Below are 21504 nucleotides of genomic sequence, written 5' to 3' on the forward strand. Positions count from 1 at the left end.
CCTCGTGACCAAGGCTGCACATTGCAAAGACAAAGCTGTAATTAGCTCCAATTTTCAAAGACCCTGGGACCTGGCATGGGGCAATGAAACCGCTGACCCCGATGGTGCCAGGACTGCAGTAATGTGCCTGGAAGGGGAGCACTGCAGACAGGCCCAACAGGCCCAACCCACCCAGGGCAGCGGCAGGCCAAGGGCCAGGGATGTCCGCCCTCCTCCTGGTGGGGACCAGGGTTCCCTACTGATGGCTGCGCTTTTCCAGCAGGATCCTTGCCGGCTTATACCCAGACTCCACTACGCTGGGCTGATTCCCCTGGCTCCAAGTTTGTCCTCATTCTTGCCAATGATAAGATGTAACAGAAAGGGCTGGGAAGGTGGCCATGCATGAGGCCTTGGGTTCGATTCCTCAGCACCATATAAGCAGAAAAACAAATACAAAAAAAAAAAAAAGACCCCTACAGGTCCGACCTCCAAGTAAAGGAGTAAAGGATGGCATCTTCCCCTGATTTTTCTTCTGATCTGGAAGTTTCACCAAGTAGAGGAAACCAAATTCTAAAGCAAGTAACTTTATTATCATTTCTCACGAAACAAATGAAGAAAATGTAGAAAATAGCTATAACACAGAAGAGCTGTGGCTCCCTGCCCGGTGGACGGGCACAGCCTCGGCAAAGGCCTGCAGGGCCACGCGCCAAGGACAGGGCTGGCGGAGGAGGGCACCGCACCCACCAAGAACCAGAACAAGACTTCCCCAACACTGCAGGCAGAGGCGCTTGATGATGCTCTGGAGGAGCTGGAGTTCCAACTAGGGCTCCCCTGAGTCTGGGCCTAGTCCCCACCTGAAGTCACACCCCTCCTGTGGGCTCAGCTGAGGAACAGGGCTGAGAAGTCAGGAGGCAGGCTGCTCCTTGCAGGGAAGCTGGGCTGGAGCAGGGCTGTGCCACCCTCCCGGGTAAAGGACATCAACAGATGGTGGCAGGTGGCAGGCTTGGGCTTACTTGGGGCCCAGGCACTCCACGACCCCACTGCCCTTCATACCATCAAAGAAGAAGAAGTTGTTGTGTGGTGGGTCCCTCTGAGACAGGGCCTGTGAAGAGAAAGACAAAGTACCACTCAGCTCAAGCACCTTCTAAGAACTACAGAAACTGAATAGCGCAAGGGGCATATGTGTATGTATCTCAGCTGGGCCCAGAGGCCACTGGGCAATGTTGGGGGCCATTGCTAAGCCTTTTAATATCCCTCTGTCCACGCATAAAGTGGATCTCAGGCGGACAGAGCCTCAAGACACCTCAATGGAAAAGAAAGCACAGGAATTGTACTTAGGGCCTGGCCGGCACTCTCCTATGGGACTGCCCCCCCCACTACTTCCTGCAGCCTTTGAGCCATCTTTCAGCATGGGTCCTGCCTGGTATAGCAAACTCGGTGCTGTGGACCTGAGGGAGGGGACTTTGCACAGCTGCCCGCCTTCTCCGGTTTACTTTACGTAGGTGGTCAGCTGAGGCCACCACTGCTCCTGCCAGCTGGCTGCAGGGAAGCAATGCTAAGCAGGGGTGTGGCGGGATGAGAGCAGGGCACGGGGTGAGCGAGGGGCAGGGCGGGTAGGAGGAGACACAGCAGCAGGAATGTGCAGTACTCTGGCTGCCCGGTAAACAGAAACAAGACACTGGCCCACAGCTGTCCGCCAGCAGGAAGGAGGGGATGCACAGAAGCCCCTGTGCAGTGGGTCGAGGCCACCCGCCCACCACCCTCCACTGCTCACTCAGACTCAGACTTCAGGTTCAAATGTGGTTCCACATCCCCTCCTGGCCAAGAACTTATGACCCCAGCACTTAGGCGGTTAAGGAGGATGGCGGATTTGAAGCCAGGCTGGGGCTACACAGGGAGATCTCACCTCAAGAATCTTAAAAGATCCTCAGGAGGTTGAGATCCGAGGATCATATTTCGAAGCCAGCTTCCAATTCAACACACACACACACACACACACACACACACACACACACACACACACACACACACACACACACACACACACACACACACACACACTGGCACCAATCTGGCCCCACAGGACACTTTACCTTCACAATCTCTTGTGCCAAGATCCCTCCAACTACTGCACACACCGGGGCCATCTCAGAGAAGCAGTACCTAGAGAGATAGGACAGCAGTACTGGGGTGATGAGGACTTAGCCCCTTCCCCTCCCTCCCTCAGGAAGAACTATAGAGACAGCCAGGCTACGGCCTGACCTGGAGAGCGCCCCAGTGGGTGGCAGGGACACTTTAGCACACTTTGTGTTTGTCCCTCTTACGTTGTGGGAGCTCTCCATCTGTGCTTCCTAATAATAAGGTGGCAGGTGGCAGAGGTCCAGCGGCTGGGCACATTCTCCTAATTCTCTCCGCAGCTCGGGCGCTGCACTCGGTATGCTGTTTGCAGACAATGCCAGGGAGCAGGCAAAACAAAGCCCTTACAACCCAGGGCCACACCAAGCACAAACTAGAGGACAAACTCAAGCTGCTACTGTTACCCAGCCCTCCAGCTCACCCAGCCAAAGACCCATGCCCACCCCCCCACCCCCCAGGGTCAGTCCTGACCTCAACCTTAAGGGCTTGTCCACAGAGGGAACCCACACACGACCACTCCAGTCAGCTTCCCCCAGAATTTCCCAACCACCTCCGATCCCACCCCAGCGCACACTCCTTCCAGACAGCACCACCAATGTATAGCCTGAGCCAGAGCGGTGACTCGCCACTCATCCTAGCGACTCAGGAGGCTGAGGTCCGAGGCCCATGGCAGGAAAGTCTGTCTGTGACACTCTTTTTTTTTTTTGGTTGGTCGTGGGGCTTGAACTCTGGGCCTGGGCGCTGTCCCTCAGCTCTTCAGCTCAAGGCGAGCGCTCTACCACTTGAGCTACAGCGCCACTTCCAGTTTTCTGGTAGTTTATTGGAGATAGGAGTCTCACGGTCTCTCCTGCCCGGGCTGGCTTTGAACCGCGATCCTCAGATCTCAGCCTCCTGAGTAGCTAGGATTACAGGCGTGAGCCACCAGTGCCCGGCTTGTCTGTGACACTCTTATCCCCAATTAATCAGCAAAATGCCGGAAATGAGAGTTGTGGCTCAAGTGGTAGAATGTGAGCCTTGAACAAAAAAACAAAGCTCAGGGACAGCTCCTAAGCCCTGAGTTCAAGCCCCAGGACCTGAACCAAAAACAACATAACGACGAAAGTTACAGCCTGAGTACCAACAACCACTTGGTTTGGTCTACAACATTGGTGGAGGGCAAGGCACAGGACACCTGGACCATGCAGCCTGGCACAGGGGTCCAGAACCTCTCCTCCCCTGCCCAAGGCTTGCGCCAATGTGGGATTGCCACATCTGTACACACAGGCAACATGCTGGCCACCAGGCTAGAGCCATTCCAACTGCCACAGCAGGTGGAGAATGTTCATTTTATTATGTCTATCTTGCCACAATAAATACGTGGATTATATTGGACACATATTGTACATATATTGTATATGCAAGTGATGAATGTTTCCTAAGCACGACAGGTGATAAAGCAGTCTAGTAAGCTAAGTGCAGTGACACAAGGCAAGAGGCTGGAGAAACGGGCTGCTGAGCCCACTACACAGAAATAATGCTTGAGCCCCCTCCCACCCTCGAGCAGCCAATCCACCGAGGCTGAGCCTAGCACCTTCTCACACGGTGGATCTAGGCATGTTACCTTCCTCATCAGAAAAGCAATAAAGCTTCCTGATTGTGGACGGCGGGGGAAGAACACGGCAGGCCCCCGGGAGATGAGGGAATGAGAAACTTGTGCACAGTCTGGGTGGCAGCGGCGCTAGGGCAGCTGGGGCCTGTGCGAGGGTAGCTCAGCTGCCAGGCAGTGGCTCATTTCTGTGCCTACATCCCTGGCCCATCTCAGCTCATCTCGAAGCCTGGCTCCAGAGACTTGAGAGTCACTCAACACCTCTTACTTAGCAGGCAATAGAGGAGCACCTGCGCTCTGGGCCAGCCAGCCACGGACATGGGGAGGGGGAAGAGAGGGGGAAGAAAGGGGGGTGTCCAGGTCCAGTGGCACAGGTCCAGTGGCACCAGGACACTGGGCAGCTGTGGCCACCACTGGCCTTGGTGGCTGGGTGGTGGCTCTCTCAGCCATCCTTCCTGGGCCATGAGTGCGCCCCACCAACTTAAGACAAGCCAGGACCCCGCCTGAGACTGAGCGCCACCAGCCTGAAACCGCACGGTGACACTGATACTGTAATTACCTTATGGACGAGAGGTTTTTGGTTTGTGGCACTGAAGGTGGTTGGAAGACAGTGGTCCCTGGGATGGGTAGGGACGTGGCACAAGGCAAGGGGTGCATGGTGGGTTTGTCACAGGATGAGAAGGGACAGGGCTGGCAGGGGAGAGCCGACGCGAGACTCTGGGGTGAGGGAGAAAGGACCCAGAAGGAAGGGGTTGTGGCTGCCCACTGCTGGGGGTTACAGGGTGGCATGGGCACCCTAGGCAACTACTACTAAACCATGGGCACATGACCTCACCCAGCTGAAGCTGACTGCAGCACAGGGCCGAGGACACTGCAGCCTGGATGTCTGCTGGAGGAGGGAAGGACAAACAAGCCAACCATTGGGTACAAGTGGCAATTCCTGGGTCTCCACATCCTGGGGGCCAGACGATGGACACATGCAGCACTGGGCAACCTTGGAACCCCCAATAAGACAAGTTTGGGAGCAGGCAAGTGGCTCTATAAGCCACACGGCTCCCCACAACCACAGCAGAGGGGAACGACCCAAAGAGAATATGAGAAAGGCAGAGAATAGCTTCAGTAACAGCTCCTAACGCCCGCTTCCAAGCCACGAGAACCAAGTATAGCGCTCTACCACTTGAGTCATAGCGCCACTTCCGGCTTTTTCTGTGTATGATACTGAGGAATCGACCTCAGGGCTTTGTGCATGCTAGGCAAGCACTCTACCACTAAGCCATATTCCCAGCCCCAAGAACAAAGTACTTTTATGAAAACCACCTCCTTCCTTTCCCTCTTCCCTGTTCTTCTCTACAGGGTCTCTGTGTATCCCAGATAAGCCGCCTTCACTCTCGGCCCTCTGTCTTCCGAGGGCTGGATTACAGGCGTATCCACCATACCTAGCCACTTCCCTAATGGGTACATACCACTACAACAGTGGAGGGTGAGCAAAGTGCGGGTGCGGGAGGAATGAGACACACAGGAGCCCTCATGACTTTGGGTCTTGTGACCTCTGAAAGTGGGGCACAGTGAGCCACGTTCATGAATCTAGGCTAAGTTCTGAGGAGCACTGGGCACCCACCTGACAAAGTCATCGGGCAGCAGGTCAGGATGGACGCCCAGGGAGTCAAGCACGTCGTTGCGGATCTGGAGCAGCAGCTCAGAATCCTCCCTGCAGGTACTGGAACCAGGGTCTCTTCCTTTATCTGTGCGGAACTTTAGAAGAACTGAGGGGAGAAAGGGGTGTAAAGGTTCTCTTAATGAATGCTTCCAGATGTGCACTAAGAAATCTGTGCTAAAGGAAGGAGTCCATTGTTGAAACATAGGCCAAGCGAAAGCAGCACACCTTTCCACTGTCCAACACGGCCAGCACCAAGGCAACCAGATGGCTACAGAGCAAATCCCCCATGACAGGGGTGACAGTGATGGTGGAATGGGGGCCCTGCTGGAAGTCAGGTGGGACTTCCAGCACAGGCAGGTGTGGTTCTTCCAGAATGTGCCCTGTGGACCCTTCTACATTCCAGCCATCACAGCATGATGGGTGATCACACTGGTGTGAGCCTTGACTTCTGCCCCCAGTTTATACTAGCAAGATTCTGGGGCAGCTTTATCTCTCTCTCTCTCACACACACACATACACACACAGAGCTGGCAGGCTGGCACCGTCCACAGGCTTCGCTGACAACATCTGGAAGGCTCCCAGGACCACTGGAGAGTGGCCAGAAGTTGGGCCTTATTTGCAGCAAGGAACGTTTCTCACTCTTTTGAAGTCAGCACTCTAGTTAGCACGGTGGGATGGGGGTGGGGAGGAGTGAGTGGGTGAAGAAGCCATGTTCTAGAAGGGCAGCAGCCTCAGGTCTGACCCTAGCCCCAGATAAAGTTCTTGCTCATTCCATCTTCCTCTTTTGTGTTCTGCTGCATACACGCACATGCGTGCGGGCATGGACATGGACGGACACGCACACACACACATGCACACACACACTCTGGCTGTCGGCTGCATTTCTGAGGAGCCCTTCCCCAGCCGTGTGCAGACATCAACTGTTCGTTCGGTGAAGATCAAACACTCGGGGAAAGGGAGCTGTCTGCTAAATGTGACTCATCCAACCGTGTCCAAACACTGCGAGAGTTCACTTCCCAACTTGATTAACTTCATCTGAACCTTTTAATTAACTTGAGCTGCTCAAGTCCTGGGGACCGCACACTCCGCAGGAGATGCGGGCTGCTGTCTGCTCAAACTTTATTTTAAGATGGAGTCTCATTAGGCTGGAAGTCACCACCTTCCTGCTTGGCCATTGAAACACAGAGATAACCGGCATGCACCACCACCCCTTTTTTCCTTTTTAGAAACTTTCTGCTCTCAAATATTTCGGGGATGCAGCTGAGAGGCGGCATGGCAAACTCAGACAGACCCCAAACAACCAAATGCTGTGATCGTAGCTCATGCAGTTTTAGTGAAATTGCTGCATCACCGCACACATCCATCTAGGATTTTAATAATCAAAACAACGAAGTCACAATCACTACACTCCTGACGGGACTGCACGTTTCACCTCTGTCCTGATCTCCCATGAGGGGAGTTTCTAAAAAAACAAAAACTAAAAATCACTCCAAATGGCCCTCCCCCTGCCCCTCGGAGCTCACCAATTAGAACAGCACACGGGACTCTGAACTAGCTAACTAAAATGTCAGTGTCACCCTGATCTCTGACAGGACACCAAGTGTGAACAGTGTGGGCCACGCAGAGGCAGATCACACGCAGACCCGTCGTGCAGGGCCTTGTGTCCGCCAGTGTCACAGGGCTGCTGGGACAGAGGCCGGCACACACACCGCCCTGTCTGCCACAAGCGGCGGGGAAAGAGGGTCTTTTCTCCAGTCCAGCACTTGAGTGGCACATGACCTGGGCTCTGGGCATCTGCTGTGCTCTGCCAACCACACTTGCCCCGGAACATGGCACAGGACATCCCCGTGACTGTTGTCTGACAGTCAAAGAGAAGATGTGAGGCTTTCAGCAAGGGCTGCAGCTGGCCTTGGGGCCCGGGGCAGATGCTGGGGAGGGGGATGGGGTGCTGCCTGGAAGAAAACACCAGGCAGGTTGTAGACAATGTGGCCCATTCTTGTGTGCTCATCTCGTGGGCCTCAGTTTCCCTTCTGCAGAAGGACAACAAGAGAGGGCCTATCCCAGGCTTCCTGTTCAGTTCAGAGACACAAACAGTGAGGATGGCATTGCAGTGTGGCCGGCGGAAAGGCTGCCTGGCATGTGGGAGGGAGAACACTCATGTAGGGGTCAGGGAGATTTCACGCGACCATTACCAGTACTGATGTGCCTGGTTGCCATGAACCCCAGTACACAAGGGAGCCCTGGCGCCGGCCTGTTTTGGAGATTAAGGGGCTGAGTGGGTAACTGCTGTCTGCTTCTCAAGGTAGACCTTCTGCCAGTGCCTCCTTTCTAATCGACCCTGGGCTCTGCCTTGTCTGCTGCTGATAAGCCAGTGCTACACACAAACACCAACCACTATTTTTTCCCCCCCCTCCCTACAAATTATTTTTAAACATCTGTGGTCATGACAGCAGCAAATCACCATGTGTTCAGCTGCCACCCCATTATCGGAGACCATTTCCCCGTGGCTGTCTTCCCCCCTTCCATAGGATTCGTCATTGTTGAACACCAACAATATCCTCGTTGGAGAACAAATGTTCTGTCCAAAAAGTGGGGGTGCCTGCGCATCGCCTGCTTGGCAAAGGTTTACAAATGCTAAAATAAGACTTGGGTGTGGTGGCTCATTCCTTTAGTACCAGCTACTTAGGAGGCACAGAGGAAGAGGATCTGGGGTTAAGGCCAGCCCAGGCAAGTTAGTGAAACCAATCTCAACAAATAAGCCAGGCAGTGGTGGCATGCTTGTAATCCCAGTTATGTGACAGGTCCGATAATCCAAACCAGCTGAAGGCCTGGCTCAAGGAGTACAGTCTGCCTAGCATCTGTGAAGCCACATTCAAAGCCTTTCCTGTCAATAAAAATTATGCTTACATATTTGCTCAAAGCCAGGATTCACATGAAGTTCCCACCAGTATGAAAACCAGAACTATGGCTCAACACTAATCTATACTTTGCTCTTTTTCACCTGGGGTCCAGCGAAAACCTAGCTAGTGCAGTGTCTTCCTTTCACTCCTATCCCGCACTATAATCATTTGAAGCACTAAATGCATGTTTACATAAAAACACAACTAGTAAACTGAGGCTTTGCTTCAGGACAGGTTTGATTGGGCTGGCTTCAAATTGGGATCTTCTGATCTCAGCCTCCAGAATAGCTAGAATTGTAGCCTTGAGCTGCTCTAGCCAGTTTCCCTCCCTTCCTTCCTCCCTCCAACTCTTTCTCTCTCCTCACTGCCCCCACCCCCAAACATTCTGCTATGTACCTTAAGACTGGCCTCAAACTTGGAATCCTCCTGGACACTGGGATTACAGGCATGTACCACAACACCCTGCTACATCATTCTTTTCCCCCAAGCTCCTCAGTTTCTGACAGATGGGTAAGGTGATGGGGGAAGCTGGCACCACAGAAGGGTTCCTGCCGCTGGCAGCTGTGTCTTATCTAGCGGGGGTGGGCCACTGTTGCTCCTGCAGGACAATGCTGCCACCTTTCCCATGTGCCAGACTTTATGCCTCTCCAGGGAAGGCTACACTCAGCTCAGGGGCCTGCATATCAGTTGGTCTGGGGGCTATGATGGAGGAATTCTGACATACCCACAGAGAGACCACAGAGATCTCATGGCTTTTCCTATGTCTCCTATGAGGCTCTCCTGACAGCCTACGCAGGCGCTTGCAGGGTCTCCCACATAACTTTCCAGCTTCAATTCTACACTCAATTCTTCAATTCTGTGCCCTAGTATTTTTCCATCATTCATCAGAGAAAAGCCGGGAAGTTAAGGTTGCTGAGGACCGTGATAAACAATCCTCATGTTGAGAAGGGCCACGCGCGCAAGCTCTCCCTGGCCTGGACTGAAGCTTCGTGGTCTTGCTCATGCTGCTCCGTGAGCGCTGTTTCCATACCAGACCCGCTATTTTTAGCAGTCCTGTTATGATAAACTCACAGTAACCTCAAAAAGAACAAATCAAAGTCAATGTTTTGCCACAGGAAACCAGCTCACTCTTAATGTTTTTCCAACATGTTACAAAAAAATAATAAAAAGATGAAGCCGTTTTGTCACAGATGGCTAGGCTAACCTGATAGTGGAAAAATGCAGCAGGAAGCACTCAGTCCAGCCACCATCTTATTATGTAAACTGGAAAAACACTCCACACACAAACATGGTGAAGACACACATGCACATAGCTGCTTCACTGCAAGGAGAATTGTGAATGAGGCAGCAAGAAACATCTGTGGGGGCGGGGCGCAGGCCAGTGCCAGAAGACATGGGATCAAAAGTCTAGGGGAGGCTGGGTGTCAGTGGCTCACACCTGCAATCCTAGCTACTCAGAAGGCTGAGATCTGAGGATTGTGGTTCGAAGCCAGTCTAGGCAGCAAAGTCCATGAGACTCCTTATCTCTTCTAAGCTGTTTGATGGAGGAGCTATGGTTTAAGTGGTAGAGTGTCAGCTATGAGCAAAAAAAGCTAAGAGACAGCACCCAGGTCCTGAGTTCAAGCTTAGTACCAGCACCCCCCAAAATAAACCAAAAATGTATCCATAACTTTTCCTCTACCACATGGCAACAATGTGTCCCAGCCTAGGGGCATGGCTCCACTCCTGAAAGATGCATGGGAAGCAAAGGAGGAAACTGAGGAAGGGAAGAGGCAGGGAGGAGAAGGAAGATGCAGCTCAACTCAGCCCTAGGTTAACAAGAGGAAGCTGTCCAAATGCAACTGGAAGATCAGATGAGCACTATTCAAGACAAACTCTGTAGGATACATCTCCCTAAGAAAGAGCTGTAGTCATGTGGACACCTTCCCAGGCCTTAGAGAGGACACAGGAGTGTAGACAGCGGGCTCAGGGACTCCAGCAGCCTGTACAAATATGTGCTACATATACTGTGTGTACCATGAAGAAACTAGGCCAAAAAAAAAAAAAAGTGCTTTCTCTGGGTATTTTTACAATAAATACAGTGTTCTGCTTTGCTTTTGGTGAGGACTGACCTCAGGGCCTTGCACTGGGCAGGGAAGTGTGTGATCATCACGAACTCCTCAATCACAGAAAGGTGCTCTTAACTGTTGCTCACCAACCAATAGGCATTTCCCACCTATGTGCTAGGAGATCAGGAACAGCCTTCAATCTCTCTGTCTGCCTCCTGGCTGGCAGAATGGGAAAGCAGTATATCTACATATCACGCCTGCACTAAGCACTCAGTGTTTGAAATGAAACAAATTACTATTATTATGGACCAGGCCCATCCATGCCAGGCCAGCAAGCTAAACTGACCTACACGCCCAGAGCAATTACTTCTCAAATAACAGGGGTCACATCCAGGACCGGTAGTTCCTTCACAGGGAAGCTTTCCCTCACTGGGTCCAACACAAAGGAAGAACTCTGGGGGGCAAAGGAAGGAAAAGCTGCTAGACTTGGGACCCTGTCATCTCAAGTTCCATTTTGGGGGGAGCCAATTATTTCAACAGATTAACAAGGTCACCAGAAACTAGAGCTCAACCATGCTTTAACTTGCTCTGCTTCCCTCAGTGCCCACACTGAGAAGGAGCTAAGAGAACTTTTACAGTCAGGGAAGTGAGTGCACAATCATCAGCACCGTACAGCCACGTGTGCATACTGCAGTCCAAGGCCCAGCACAGAGTGTGGCTTTGGCCCTCACCTTGCAGGAGGAAGTAATCGGTGGCAGTGCGCTTCAGGGCGGCCTGGGCCTTCTCACTGCTCCAGTCCACCTCCAGGGCCTCTTTGATGGGACAGAAAACCACCTTCTGTTGGAAAAAGACACAAGTATTTCAGGATAAACATTAGCTTTAGGTCACAAGGCAAGAGAGCTCTTCCATGTCAGAAAAATTTCCTTATAGTTTACTGATCAGTGAAAGAAAGAGTGCCCACTGAAACATAAGCAGTGCTTGTTCAAGTGAGTCTCCTCCACTCTGGTTACTGGAGACTGGGTGATGAGGACACACTCCCTGCATGAAGGAAGAACCAAGTTCCTGAACACCAGCTTCTCTTCCCCTCTGCCTCATCTAACTATGGCTGCATTACACTCCAGGAATCCTTGCAACAGTGAGAAGCAGAACCTATATCTAAAGATATTCAAGAAAATAAGCATGAGGGGTGGGGAAGGTGGCTCAGTGGTAGAGTGCTTGCCTTGCATGCATGAGGCCCTGGGTTCGATTCCTCAGCACCACATAAGCAAAAAGAAAAAAGCCGGAAGTGGCACTGTGGCTCAAGTGGTAGAGTGCTAGTCTTGAGCTGAAGAGCTGAGGGACAGCGCCCAGGCCCAGAGTTCAGGCCCCTTGACCGGACCCCCCCCCCCCCCCCAAAAAAAAAAAAAAAAGAAGCATGATAGCTCAGGTCTGCAATCAATCACACTCACCCAGGAAACAGAGATCAAAATCATAGTTGAGAGCCAACTGAGAGCCAAAAAAAGAAAAAAGAATGAGACCTCCTCTTTTAATAAGTAGATATAGTATTGAATCCTGTTAATTGTAGCTACTTGAGAGGTACAGGAAGGATTTCAGTCCAAGGTCTGCCTTGGGCAAGAAATGGGAAAATAACCTGAAAAACAGCTGGAAGCACAAAGGTTGGACAAATGGCCCAAGCAGAACTGTTTGCCCAGGAAGACCAAGGCTGTGAGTTCAAAGCCAACGAGCACTGGTGGCTCACATCTGTACTTGTAGCTAGCTCAGGAGGCTGAGACCTGGAGGATCTGGAAGGCCAGCCTGGGTAGAAAGTTTGCTAGAACTTTTCCAGAATGATCCCCACTTTCCCATATTGATCCCATCACCCTTACAAAACCTCACATCACCCATGTTCCTGGGTGAGCCTGTGCCCATCCTTTTGGCCATCAAGTCCTTCCTTGATAACTGGGGGCTGGGCAGACCATGCCTCTCCAGTTTGAGACAGCAGGACCGACTGTGCTTCCTTGCCCCCAACACACAGGGTCTTACACACAGTGGGCTGTTTTAGGGTGAGAAAAGTCAGCAGGTCTTTGCCCTAAACCTGTCATGAATACTAGGTTCAGGATGCACTGAAAAACTTCCTCGGAGACTCTCTGGCCACTACCTGATTGTTCTGCTTCATGTTTGTGCCAGGCTGGGAGGATAACCAAACTCAACGCTGTCCATCTCATGACTTCTGCTGGGCACCAAGGGCAGCAGACAAACTGATCCTGTAGCACTGGGCCAGGCCAGATACCTACTTAGATGGTGTGAAAACCACAGTTTTTTTTTTTTCCTCTGTTTTGTAAAGTTTCTAACTTAGGAGCACACAGTGTACCTTGAAGCAGAAGTAGCTTTATATCATCTGACTGAACTTAGGAAAAAGGGGGAGGGGAAGGGAACTCTAACCAGAAACTGTTCACAGGAAACAGGAAGTAGCTATCCCCCCCCCCTCCACCCCCAACCTGGGAGTACAAACCAATCAGTGACTCTACTAGATCCAGGCAGAAGGGTTAGGTTGGGAGCAAGGTATCTGACAAGGCCTGGAATCCAGGGACTGGGAGGAGGGGTGCCCCACATGCCTCCTGGGCTCTCAGATCTGGGTTGGAATCCCAGCTCTGCATTCAAGTGGAACAGCTGACCAACAAGGCAACTAAGTCAGCTGGGCAATATTTTGATACCTTCAAATTGTCCCGATATAGGAAGAGGCACACAAAGCCCAGGCCTGCAGAGCCCTGAGGAATGGGAAGTCAAGGCCACTGGGGCTGCCCACATTCTCTTCATAGTGACAGAAAGTGGCTCCCAAAACAGTAGCACAGACTCCAGGGAAACTTCCAGCTGTGACCTGCTAACCCAGCCCATTTGAATGTGAAAGGCACGCCTCCACTAGGAAAGGAAGGCTCCTAAACCAGAAAATCCTTAGCAACCAGGCCAAGTGTCACTCCAGTAAGAGTGATTTACAAACTGACAGTCCACACAAAACTGCTTCCATGCTCTTCCCAGCTTAACTCCTCCTCCCATACCAAAGCAGCACAGACAGTCAGATGATGCTTGGCTCAGGGAGAGGGAGAGGGAGAGAGGGAGGGAGGAGAGGGAAAGGAACAGGAAGGAAGGGAGGGAGGGAGGGAGGGAGGGAGGGAGGGAGGGAGGAGAAGGAAGGAAAGGGAAGGAAAAGGAAGGAAGGAAAGGAGGGAAAGGGGAGAGAAGGAAGAAAAAGTCAAAGCAAAATAGCAATTCCAAAGGCAGGCTCTGGTGGCTACTGTCTGTAATCCTAGCTACTCAGGAGGCTGAGATCTAAGGATCACAGTTCAAAGTTCATGAGACTCATCTCCAATTAAGCACTAGAAAACAGGAAATGGCACTGTGGCTCAAAGTGGTAGAGCGTTAGCCTTGAGCAAAAAACAAAACAACTGAGGGACAGCACCCAGGCCCGAGTTTAAGCCCCATAACAGACCAAAAAAAAAAAAAAAAAAAAAATCAAAATAGCTTTTTGCTTAAGAGTAGTCTTCCTAGCCGGGCGCTGGTGGCTCACGCCTGTAATCCTAGCTACTCAGGAGGCTGAGATCTGAGGATCACGGTTCAAAGCCAGCCCGGGCAGGAGAGACCGGGAGACTACTATCTCCAATAAACCACCAGAAAACCGGAAGTGGCGCTGTGGCTCAAGTGGTAGAGCGCTCGCCTTGAGCTGAAGAGCTGAGGGACAGCGCCCAGGCCCAGAGTTCAAGCCCCACGACCGACCAAAAAAAAAAAAAAAGAGTAGTCTTTCTAATACTAAGTCCATACACCAGAGGTCGAAGCTAGTGGTCTATACAGCTAACAAGCCAAACAGGTTAAATTCTCTGTGGTCTCCACTGTACCAATTGTAAGGTTGGCTCCTGGATGGCGGAGCAGACTCTGCCCTCCTCGCAGCAAAGTCTCCACCCAGTACCTGCGTTACCTAGGCAACTGGGACCCCTGGAAGAGGTCACATCTTCATCCACTGAGGTCACATCTGAATTTGATGTGGCCACACCTTTCTCCGCCCATACCCTAGATAAGGCCTAGCCCAGGCCCAGATGCCCTCTCTCTGCTCTTTTCTAGCTCTTTTCTTTTCTAGCTACTTTCTCTTTTCTAGCTCTCTCTTAGCTCTTTTCCCCAGCTCTCTCTCTTTCCCAGGCCTTTCCCCACCACGTGGAGGACCAAGATGGCCTGGTGCCAGCCATAACGATGAATAAACCTACCCCTTACCTGAATACCACGTGCGTGCTGCTGTTCTTACTGGGCTACCTCTTTTTAAAAACCTAACACCAATCACACAGCATTCCAAGTCTACTGCCAGGCTTCCAGTGCTGAAAGACTACACAAGCATACAGAATCTCCCTTTCAAATTTGGCCCACATTCCTTACAGCAACAGGCTGTTGGTATAACCGTGGGACAGGAAGCGCAGGGTAGATGAGTGTCATTGGCCCCACAAGGCCCCAGAAGTTGGGCTGGGACCCTCAGTGGCTGTGGCTCAGTTACCTTTTTCACCATTGTTGTCTCAGATGAGTCGAGTTTTGCCTTTTTGGTGTCAGGCCCATCTTCCACTCCTTGGCTAACTTTGGCAACTTTGGTTTTCTCCCTAGGGGATATGAGGAGAGGAAGTTCTACTTATGAGTTATGTTATTAGTATTAAAATGTGCTCACCCCCCCCACCCCCCCATAAATAAGGTGGTAAGAGCAAAAGCTTTCGTGTCAGGGAAATCTGGACTCAAATCTCATCTCTGTCAATGGATTATGTGACAAGTTAGCCACTTTGCAATACCAAGAGTTGGTGCCCTGCCTAGCACATAGGAGCTCTCTATACACAAAACAGGTAGCATGAGATCATGAAAGCAGCAGATCTGATCCCCCTTTCTGCTTGGAGATCCAGCTTGACATAGTTTATGTTGTGCAAGAGAACAGAGCAAGCAGCTCCTTAAGGCACCAGCACTCAAGGGAGGGAGTCCACACCATAGGGCTCTTCCCCATCTCAGCCTTACAGGCAATAAATGTCAGATCCTCCCCAGGGGGTTTGATGCGAAGCTCCACCCACACCGGGCCTGTCTCTATCAACTAGGTTTACATCTGTGCTACCTGCCACCTTTCATCTAGCAGCTCCAAATTCACAGCACTGTAGGTCCCATCACGAAAGAATCACAGCCTCAAGGTCCTAAATGAGGGAGAAGGGACTGGGTGCTCCTGAGAACTATCTGTGGACCCCAGAGCTGAAGTCACCTGCAATTACCCCTCATTCACAGTATTGGCTCTCTCTCAGCCTGCACAGACCCAACTACAAGCTGGAGAACAGTGTCGAGGGAACAAGCATGCCCCTGACATCCGGGCTGAAAATGTGGACACAACACCCAAGGCGCAGACTGACCCATACCAACTGTCTAGCATGCTGTTCACTTTAGATGAGACCATCATTTGGGGGGCAGGGGTCACATCCATAGTTTGGAACACACAAACTATTGCACTCAGCCATGCCTTGTCTTCAGAATAGTCTACATATTACAACAAACTACTCTTTCCCCCTTTAGACGGCTGTTCCTACTAGTGAATAAAAATTGTTACAACCCTTTCTCCCAATGCTTACTCAACAAACTCATGCTCTCCGAGATTGGCAAATGTGTAACCATGATAGCCAAAGACATCTCCGGTGAAGAACTTGATGCTGTTTTTGTGGCAGATCTGGTCAACATTAATGATGACATCCCTTGAGCAACCAGTCAGGCACACCTGCAGAAGGAAGACACAGGCTCGGCGAAGTCACCACCCTCATGTCTGACTAGGCCCTGGGATCAGCTAGGGGCAAACTGTGGGCAACACTGTCAACTGAGGTCAGTTTCTTTTCTTTCTTTTTTTTTGTCAGTCTTGGTGCCTGAACTCTGGGCCTAGGTGCTGTCCCTCAGCTCTTCAGCTCAAGGCAAGCACTCTATCACTTTGAGCCACAGCACCACTTCTGGCTTTTTCTACTAATGTGGTACTAAGGAATTGAACCCAGGGCCTCATGCATGCAAGGCAAGCACTACCACTGAGCCACCTTCCCAGCCCCTGAGGTCACTTCCTAACACCATAAAAAAAAAAAAAAAGTGTTTCCTTAGGAAGAGAAAGCTACCACTCAGTCTCTCAACTCCACACAATCCACCCTTAGGGCTTCTGTGAAAAAAAAAAGGCAGGGATAACTCAGCAAGCTTTCCTGGAACTATTAAACCTATTCATTTCTAATTGCTCAGAAACCAAGTTTACAGCAACCAGCCTTTCCCTTCCTTTTGTTAGGCCTGTAAGACAAATCCCACTGTCATTATTTCCCCAAATTTAAGGACAAGAGAAAAGATCATGGGCCAAGTGGCCTTCAGTTGGTGCTCTCTTTTTTCTTTTTGATGGTTCTGGTAAACTTTGAGCCTGGGCTCTGTCCCTGAGCCTCTTTGTGCTCAAGGTTAGTGGTTAGCCGCAGCCATTTCCAGCTTTTTCTGAGTTATTTATTGGAGATAAGAGTCTCTTAGACTTTCCTGCCAGGGGTAGTTTCCAACTGTTATCCTCAGATCTCAGCCTCTTGAGTAGCTAGGATGACACGTGTGAGCCATGGGCCTTTGGTTGGTTCTTTCTGCCACAGTGGAGCAGTTGCTCACTCAGAGTCCCCTGAGACCTCCAGATGGTGCTTGAGGAAGTTGAGGCACTGGAAATGGCCAGTTCCACAGCACATGGCAGTAACATTTTGGGAGAAGCTTTGTGGGATCAGTTAACAGACAACTTCTGAGCTATTTAAAGAGAATTTCCAGTTGATACCTGCTCTGCTGGTGTCTTATCAGTCTGGACACTGCAATACCATTGAGAAATTTATTCCTTAAGGATTTCATAGGATGTAGCCACCCAAGGAGGGGGAAGAGAACCAAGGCAGAAATTATCTTAGCAGTGGGAAATAGGCAGTCATCTTCACCTACAATATGGGTAATATATAATCAATTGGCTTAAATCTGCTCTCTACAGCTCCAAGTTGACGAACACTAGCTAGAATAAACCAAATGTAGTTGCCATGGATAAGAAAGAAAAAGGGACAAATGCACAGGTGGATCCATTGTTCCCAGCCCATTTTTGAGCAGATGCATGCACACTACGAGACAAAACAAACTCCCCAACTCATGCTCTCGCTTCTCCTGCAGTGGGTCTATCATTTCCAAACAAGAAGAATCCCTGTGGCCACAGGACTTGAGAGTTTTTCCAGGGTACGGGGAACTCACTCCATGTGAAAGGTCATCAATACCACTTTGACACTGACTTTCAAAACTCAGTTTAGCTTTAACTGCTATAGCAAATGAGGCTGCAGATGCCTCTTGTCTGAAGGATGGTGGGAGTTCTGTCCCGTTACCATGGTAAGTGGCTACTAAAAAACCACCAGACAAGAGACAGATCGAGATCAGGTGTGCTCCTTCTGAAGACCAAACACAAGCTGTACTTTGATATTTCTAACAATAAGTGCCGCTGGTGCCAAAATTTATCAACAACATGCTAAATTTTCAGGAGAAAACATTTTCCGTAATGTGCAAAGATTCTGGAAGGGAAATACAACACTAAACCTGGAGACATATGTCAAGGAAAGAAATTCAGCAGACGGCAGTCACCAACAGCCACAACAGGCCTAGCACTGGACCTCTGCATAGAGCAACACTCCATGCAAAGTGGTAAACCTAAAGAACAGATCTTGGCAACTTCCTGGAAATATCAGAACGGGTGCTGTGAGGGCTGTGTACTCACAAAAAAAAAACAAAAAAAAACTTACAGCATCAAACTGAGTGAAAAATGACTCTGTTTTCTTCTCTATGTCCTCTGTGTCCACTTTCACGTCCACCATGGGGTTAAGATTCTGAGCCCGCTCCAAAGACGCTTCGGCTCTATTTCGCCCAACAGATCCAGTACGAATCAGAAACTGAGCACCAGGATCTTCAGGAGACACCTAGAAATATACATATTTTTTTTTTATTGAGTTCTTCTGGAAAATGAACCTCAAAAAAATAACAAACCGGGGCTGGGAAGGTGGCTCAGTGGTAGAGCGCTTGCCTTGCATGCCTGAGTCCCTGGGTTCCATTCCTCAGCACCACATAAGCAAAAAGAAAAAAGCCAGAAGTGGTGCTGTGGCTCAAGTGGTAGAGCGGGGCTGGGAAGGTGGCTCAGTGGTAGAGTGCTTGCCTTGCATGCTCGAGGCCCTGGGTTCGATTCCTCAGCACCACATAAGCAAAAAGAAAAAGCCGGAAGTGGCGCTGTGGCTCAAGTTGGAGAGCACTAGCCTTGAGCTGAAGAGCTGAGGGACAGCGCCCAGGTCCAGAGTTCAGGTCCCACGACCGGACCAAAAAAAAAAAAAAAAAATCAAGTGGTAGAGCACTAGCCTTGAGCAGAAGAGCTGAGGGGCAGCGCCCAGGCCCAGAGTTCAGGACCCACGATCGGACCCAAAAGCAAAAAACAAAACAAAACAAAACAAAAAACACCTTCCTAGGGCTGGGAAGTTGGCTCAGTGGTAGGGTGCTTGCCTTGCATGCCTAAGGCCCTGGGTTCGATTCCTCAGCACCACATAAGCAAAAAGAATAAAAGCCGGAAGTGGCGCTGTGGCTCAAGTGGTAGAGCGCTAGCCTTGAGCTGAGGGACAGCGCCCAGGCCCAGAGTTCAGGCCCCACGACCGGACCAAAAAAAAAAAAAAAAAAAACCTTCCTACTCTGAAGGATAACTAAAATATCATCAAATTGTATGCGAGTTCCTAATGCAAGAAATGCTCATCTTTCTTGAGAAAGAAAGCTGGTCACTTATAGCTAAAGAGCACCCCCTTGTGTTCAAAAAGGAAATTCACTCCAAACAGAAAGGCCAGGCTTTCTTTTTCCACTTGAAATTTGCAACCGGTCATTTGTAAATACTACCATTTGGCTTAACCTAAGCACTCGGGGAAATATGTCTGCAAGTGATTTCAGTTCAGAACAATGCAAAAATCAGACACAAGAATGTTTAAAACAAACCATTTAAATAGAATTAAACCTAAAAGAAAAACTTCAAAGCCAGGCACCAGTGGCTCACGCCTGTTATCCTAGCTACTAAGGAGGCTGAGATCTGAAGATAGCAGTTCAAAGCCAGCCAGGACAGGAAAGGCCGTGAGACTCTTATCTCCAATCAACCACTCAGAAAACCAGAAGTGGCGCAGCGGCTCAAGTGGTAAAGTTCCCATCTTGAGCTGAAGAGCTGATGGACAGTGTTCAGGCCCAGAGTTCAAGAGCCCCACGACTGATTCCCCCCCTCCCCCAAAAAAGAACTTCCAGGGATCCTCTTACCTCAGCCTGAGTGTTGTGAATACAGTCTGTAACCAGGTGAACCATCTTAGGTTTGTCTCAGACTTAACTCAGAATTACTGTGTGCAAAAGGGTATACCACTCTAGACCTCCAGGCAGTTCTCCATTTGCCAATTAGTTACAAGGTAGTGTTGAGGCACCGACAGGCAAACTCTCCACTGTACTCCCAGGTAGCCTCCAAGGCAATGTCGTTAAGGACTACACATCACAGACTGGCATTTAGGTTATATGAGCTGGTAACAGTGGTCCACTTGGGATGCAATGAGTCTCCAAAACTAGTTTCACTAAGGCTAACCTTCCTCTCACAGCACAAAACCTGCACAAGGGGGAGGGGGTGGGAATTTGAGGGGACAGTAATAAGGCGACATTAGCCCACCAGTTCGTGGTCCAGCATGGTCAACCCTTTCACTCCAGCCAGGATGAGGTTCTTGGCGATTTCGGCTCCCAGTCCCTTCATTCCAACCACCAGCACCCGGGAGGTCCGCAGCCTGTAGGGAAGACACTGTCAGCTTGAGCACACAGGACATGAGCTTCCTGAATCCCACATCGAAAGAAGAGGGGGAAAGTGTGGTTTCCATTGGATGCACTCGAGTATCAGGTCCTCCCATCTGGAAAAGACAAGTTCCAACCTATTCGGCACAGAAAAAAAAATTCCCACCACCTATGAATGAATGAACTACGACGCCTCCAGCCACCATGAATGAATGAATGAACCACATCCACATCCTCCACCCACCCACCCATGAATGAATGAAACACGACCCCCAATTTGCCCAGTCCATTCGTCCCCGCCCCTAAACCCCTCACCCATCGCCCCGCCCCGTCTGGACGCCCCAATTCTAGAGCTCCCACTTCCAGCTCTCTCAGGACGCCCCCACGTCCTCTTTCAGCGGACTCGGAGCCCTCAGAACCACCCAGCCCTCACCGCCCCGCGATGTCCCCACCTCCCAACTCTTCCACAAACACCCCGGTTAGTCCCGAGCCCAGAACCCGAGCTAGGCGCATAAACCCCGCCTCCCAGCCAAGCCAGACCTTCCCGCCCCCCCAGGGCCCAGAACGCCTCGGTCCGCCGGTAGGCCCCCACACCACCCCGGCGGAACCTGAGGCCCCCACCGGCCCTGACCTTTTCTGGGCCTCCAATCCCCACAAGCGGATCTGCCGGTCATATTGCGCCGCCTCCTCTTCGCTGATGCCGCCGCCAGCCTCCTCCTTCTCCACCATGGCGCCGGTTGCCGCTCTCCGGCCCGCGCGCCGACAACCGACGCTGGCTGCGCGCCGGGGCGGAGTTTGCGCCTGCGCAAGAGAACGGGCCTGCGCAGTGCGTCCAGCGCGGTTTGCCCGCGAATCACGTGGTGTCGAGGGCGGGCTGTGGACTGCCAATCACCAGAGGAAGGCTCTAATAGGCGGGCAGAAAATAAAGCGGCGGGCCTTCTGACCCCAGGCCCACGTGGACACCGAGTTAGCTTTTAATTCTGTGAGTTTGGAGCGCTCAGGAAAGAACTTAGGCTGGAAGGTGTTTGAATAAAGTGGGCGAGGCCATTTTATTGACCTGTTTCCTTCAGTAGATACGAATTGCTATCGAAGAAAACATAAAATCGAAGGTTTCTCTCTGGGAGAAAGATTGGTTTTCACACCCGTGGAACTGGAGTGCTAGCCCTGAACAGAAAAAAAGAAAAAAAAAAAGACTCCCAGACAGCATCCAGACCCTGATTGTTCAGGCTCCAGGACTGGATAAAAAAAGGGGGGGCTGTAAGACACTTTTTCAATTGCTTTTTATTGTTGTTGTTTGTGGGGCTTGAACTCTGGGCCTGGGCGCTGTCCCTCAGCTCTTCAGCTCAAGGCGAGCGCTCTACCACT

The 21504-nt window shown here is 50.9% G+C and overlaps 1 protein-coding gene across 1 annotated transcript; it reads right to left on the reverse strand.

The window, feature by feature from the left end:
• Nucleotides 1-550: 550 nt before the first annotated feature.
• Nucleotides 551-20936, reverse strand: Sae1 (SUMO1 activating enzyme subunit 1). The gene is made up of 9 exons (XM_042700339.1): nucleotides 20771-20936; nucleotides 20024-20135; nucleotides 18099-18272; nucleotides 15915-16057; nucleotides 14819-14918; nucleotides 11037-11142; nucleotides 5319-5463; nucleotides 2073-2142; nucleotides 551-1081 (listed from the first exon to the last, which is right to left on the reverse strand). Exons 1-9 carry the CDS (start codon nucleotides 20866-20868, stop codon nucleotides 989-991), a joined length of 1041 nt encoding a protein of 346 aa, XP_042556273.1. The 5' UTR covers nucleotides 20869-20936; the 3' UTR covers nucleotides 551-988.
• Nucleotides 20937-21504: the final 568 nt, after the last annotated feature.

Source organism: Dipodomys spectabilis, unplaced genomic scaffold, assembly GCF_019054845.1.
Source record: "Dipodomys spectabilis isolate Male_0828 unplaced genomic scaffold, ASM1905484v1 ptg000266l, whole genome shotgun sequence".
Taxonomy (NCBI): domain Eukaryota; kingdom Metazoa; phylum Chordata; class Mammalia; order Rodentia; family Heteromyidae; genus Dipodomys; species Dipodomys spectabilis.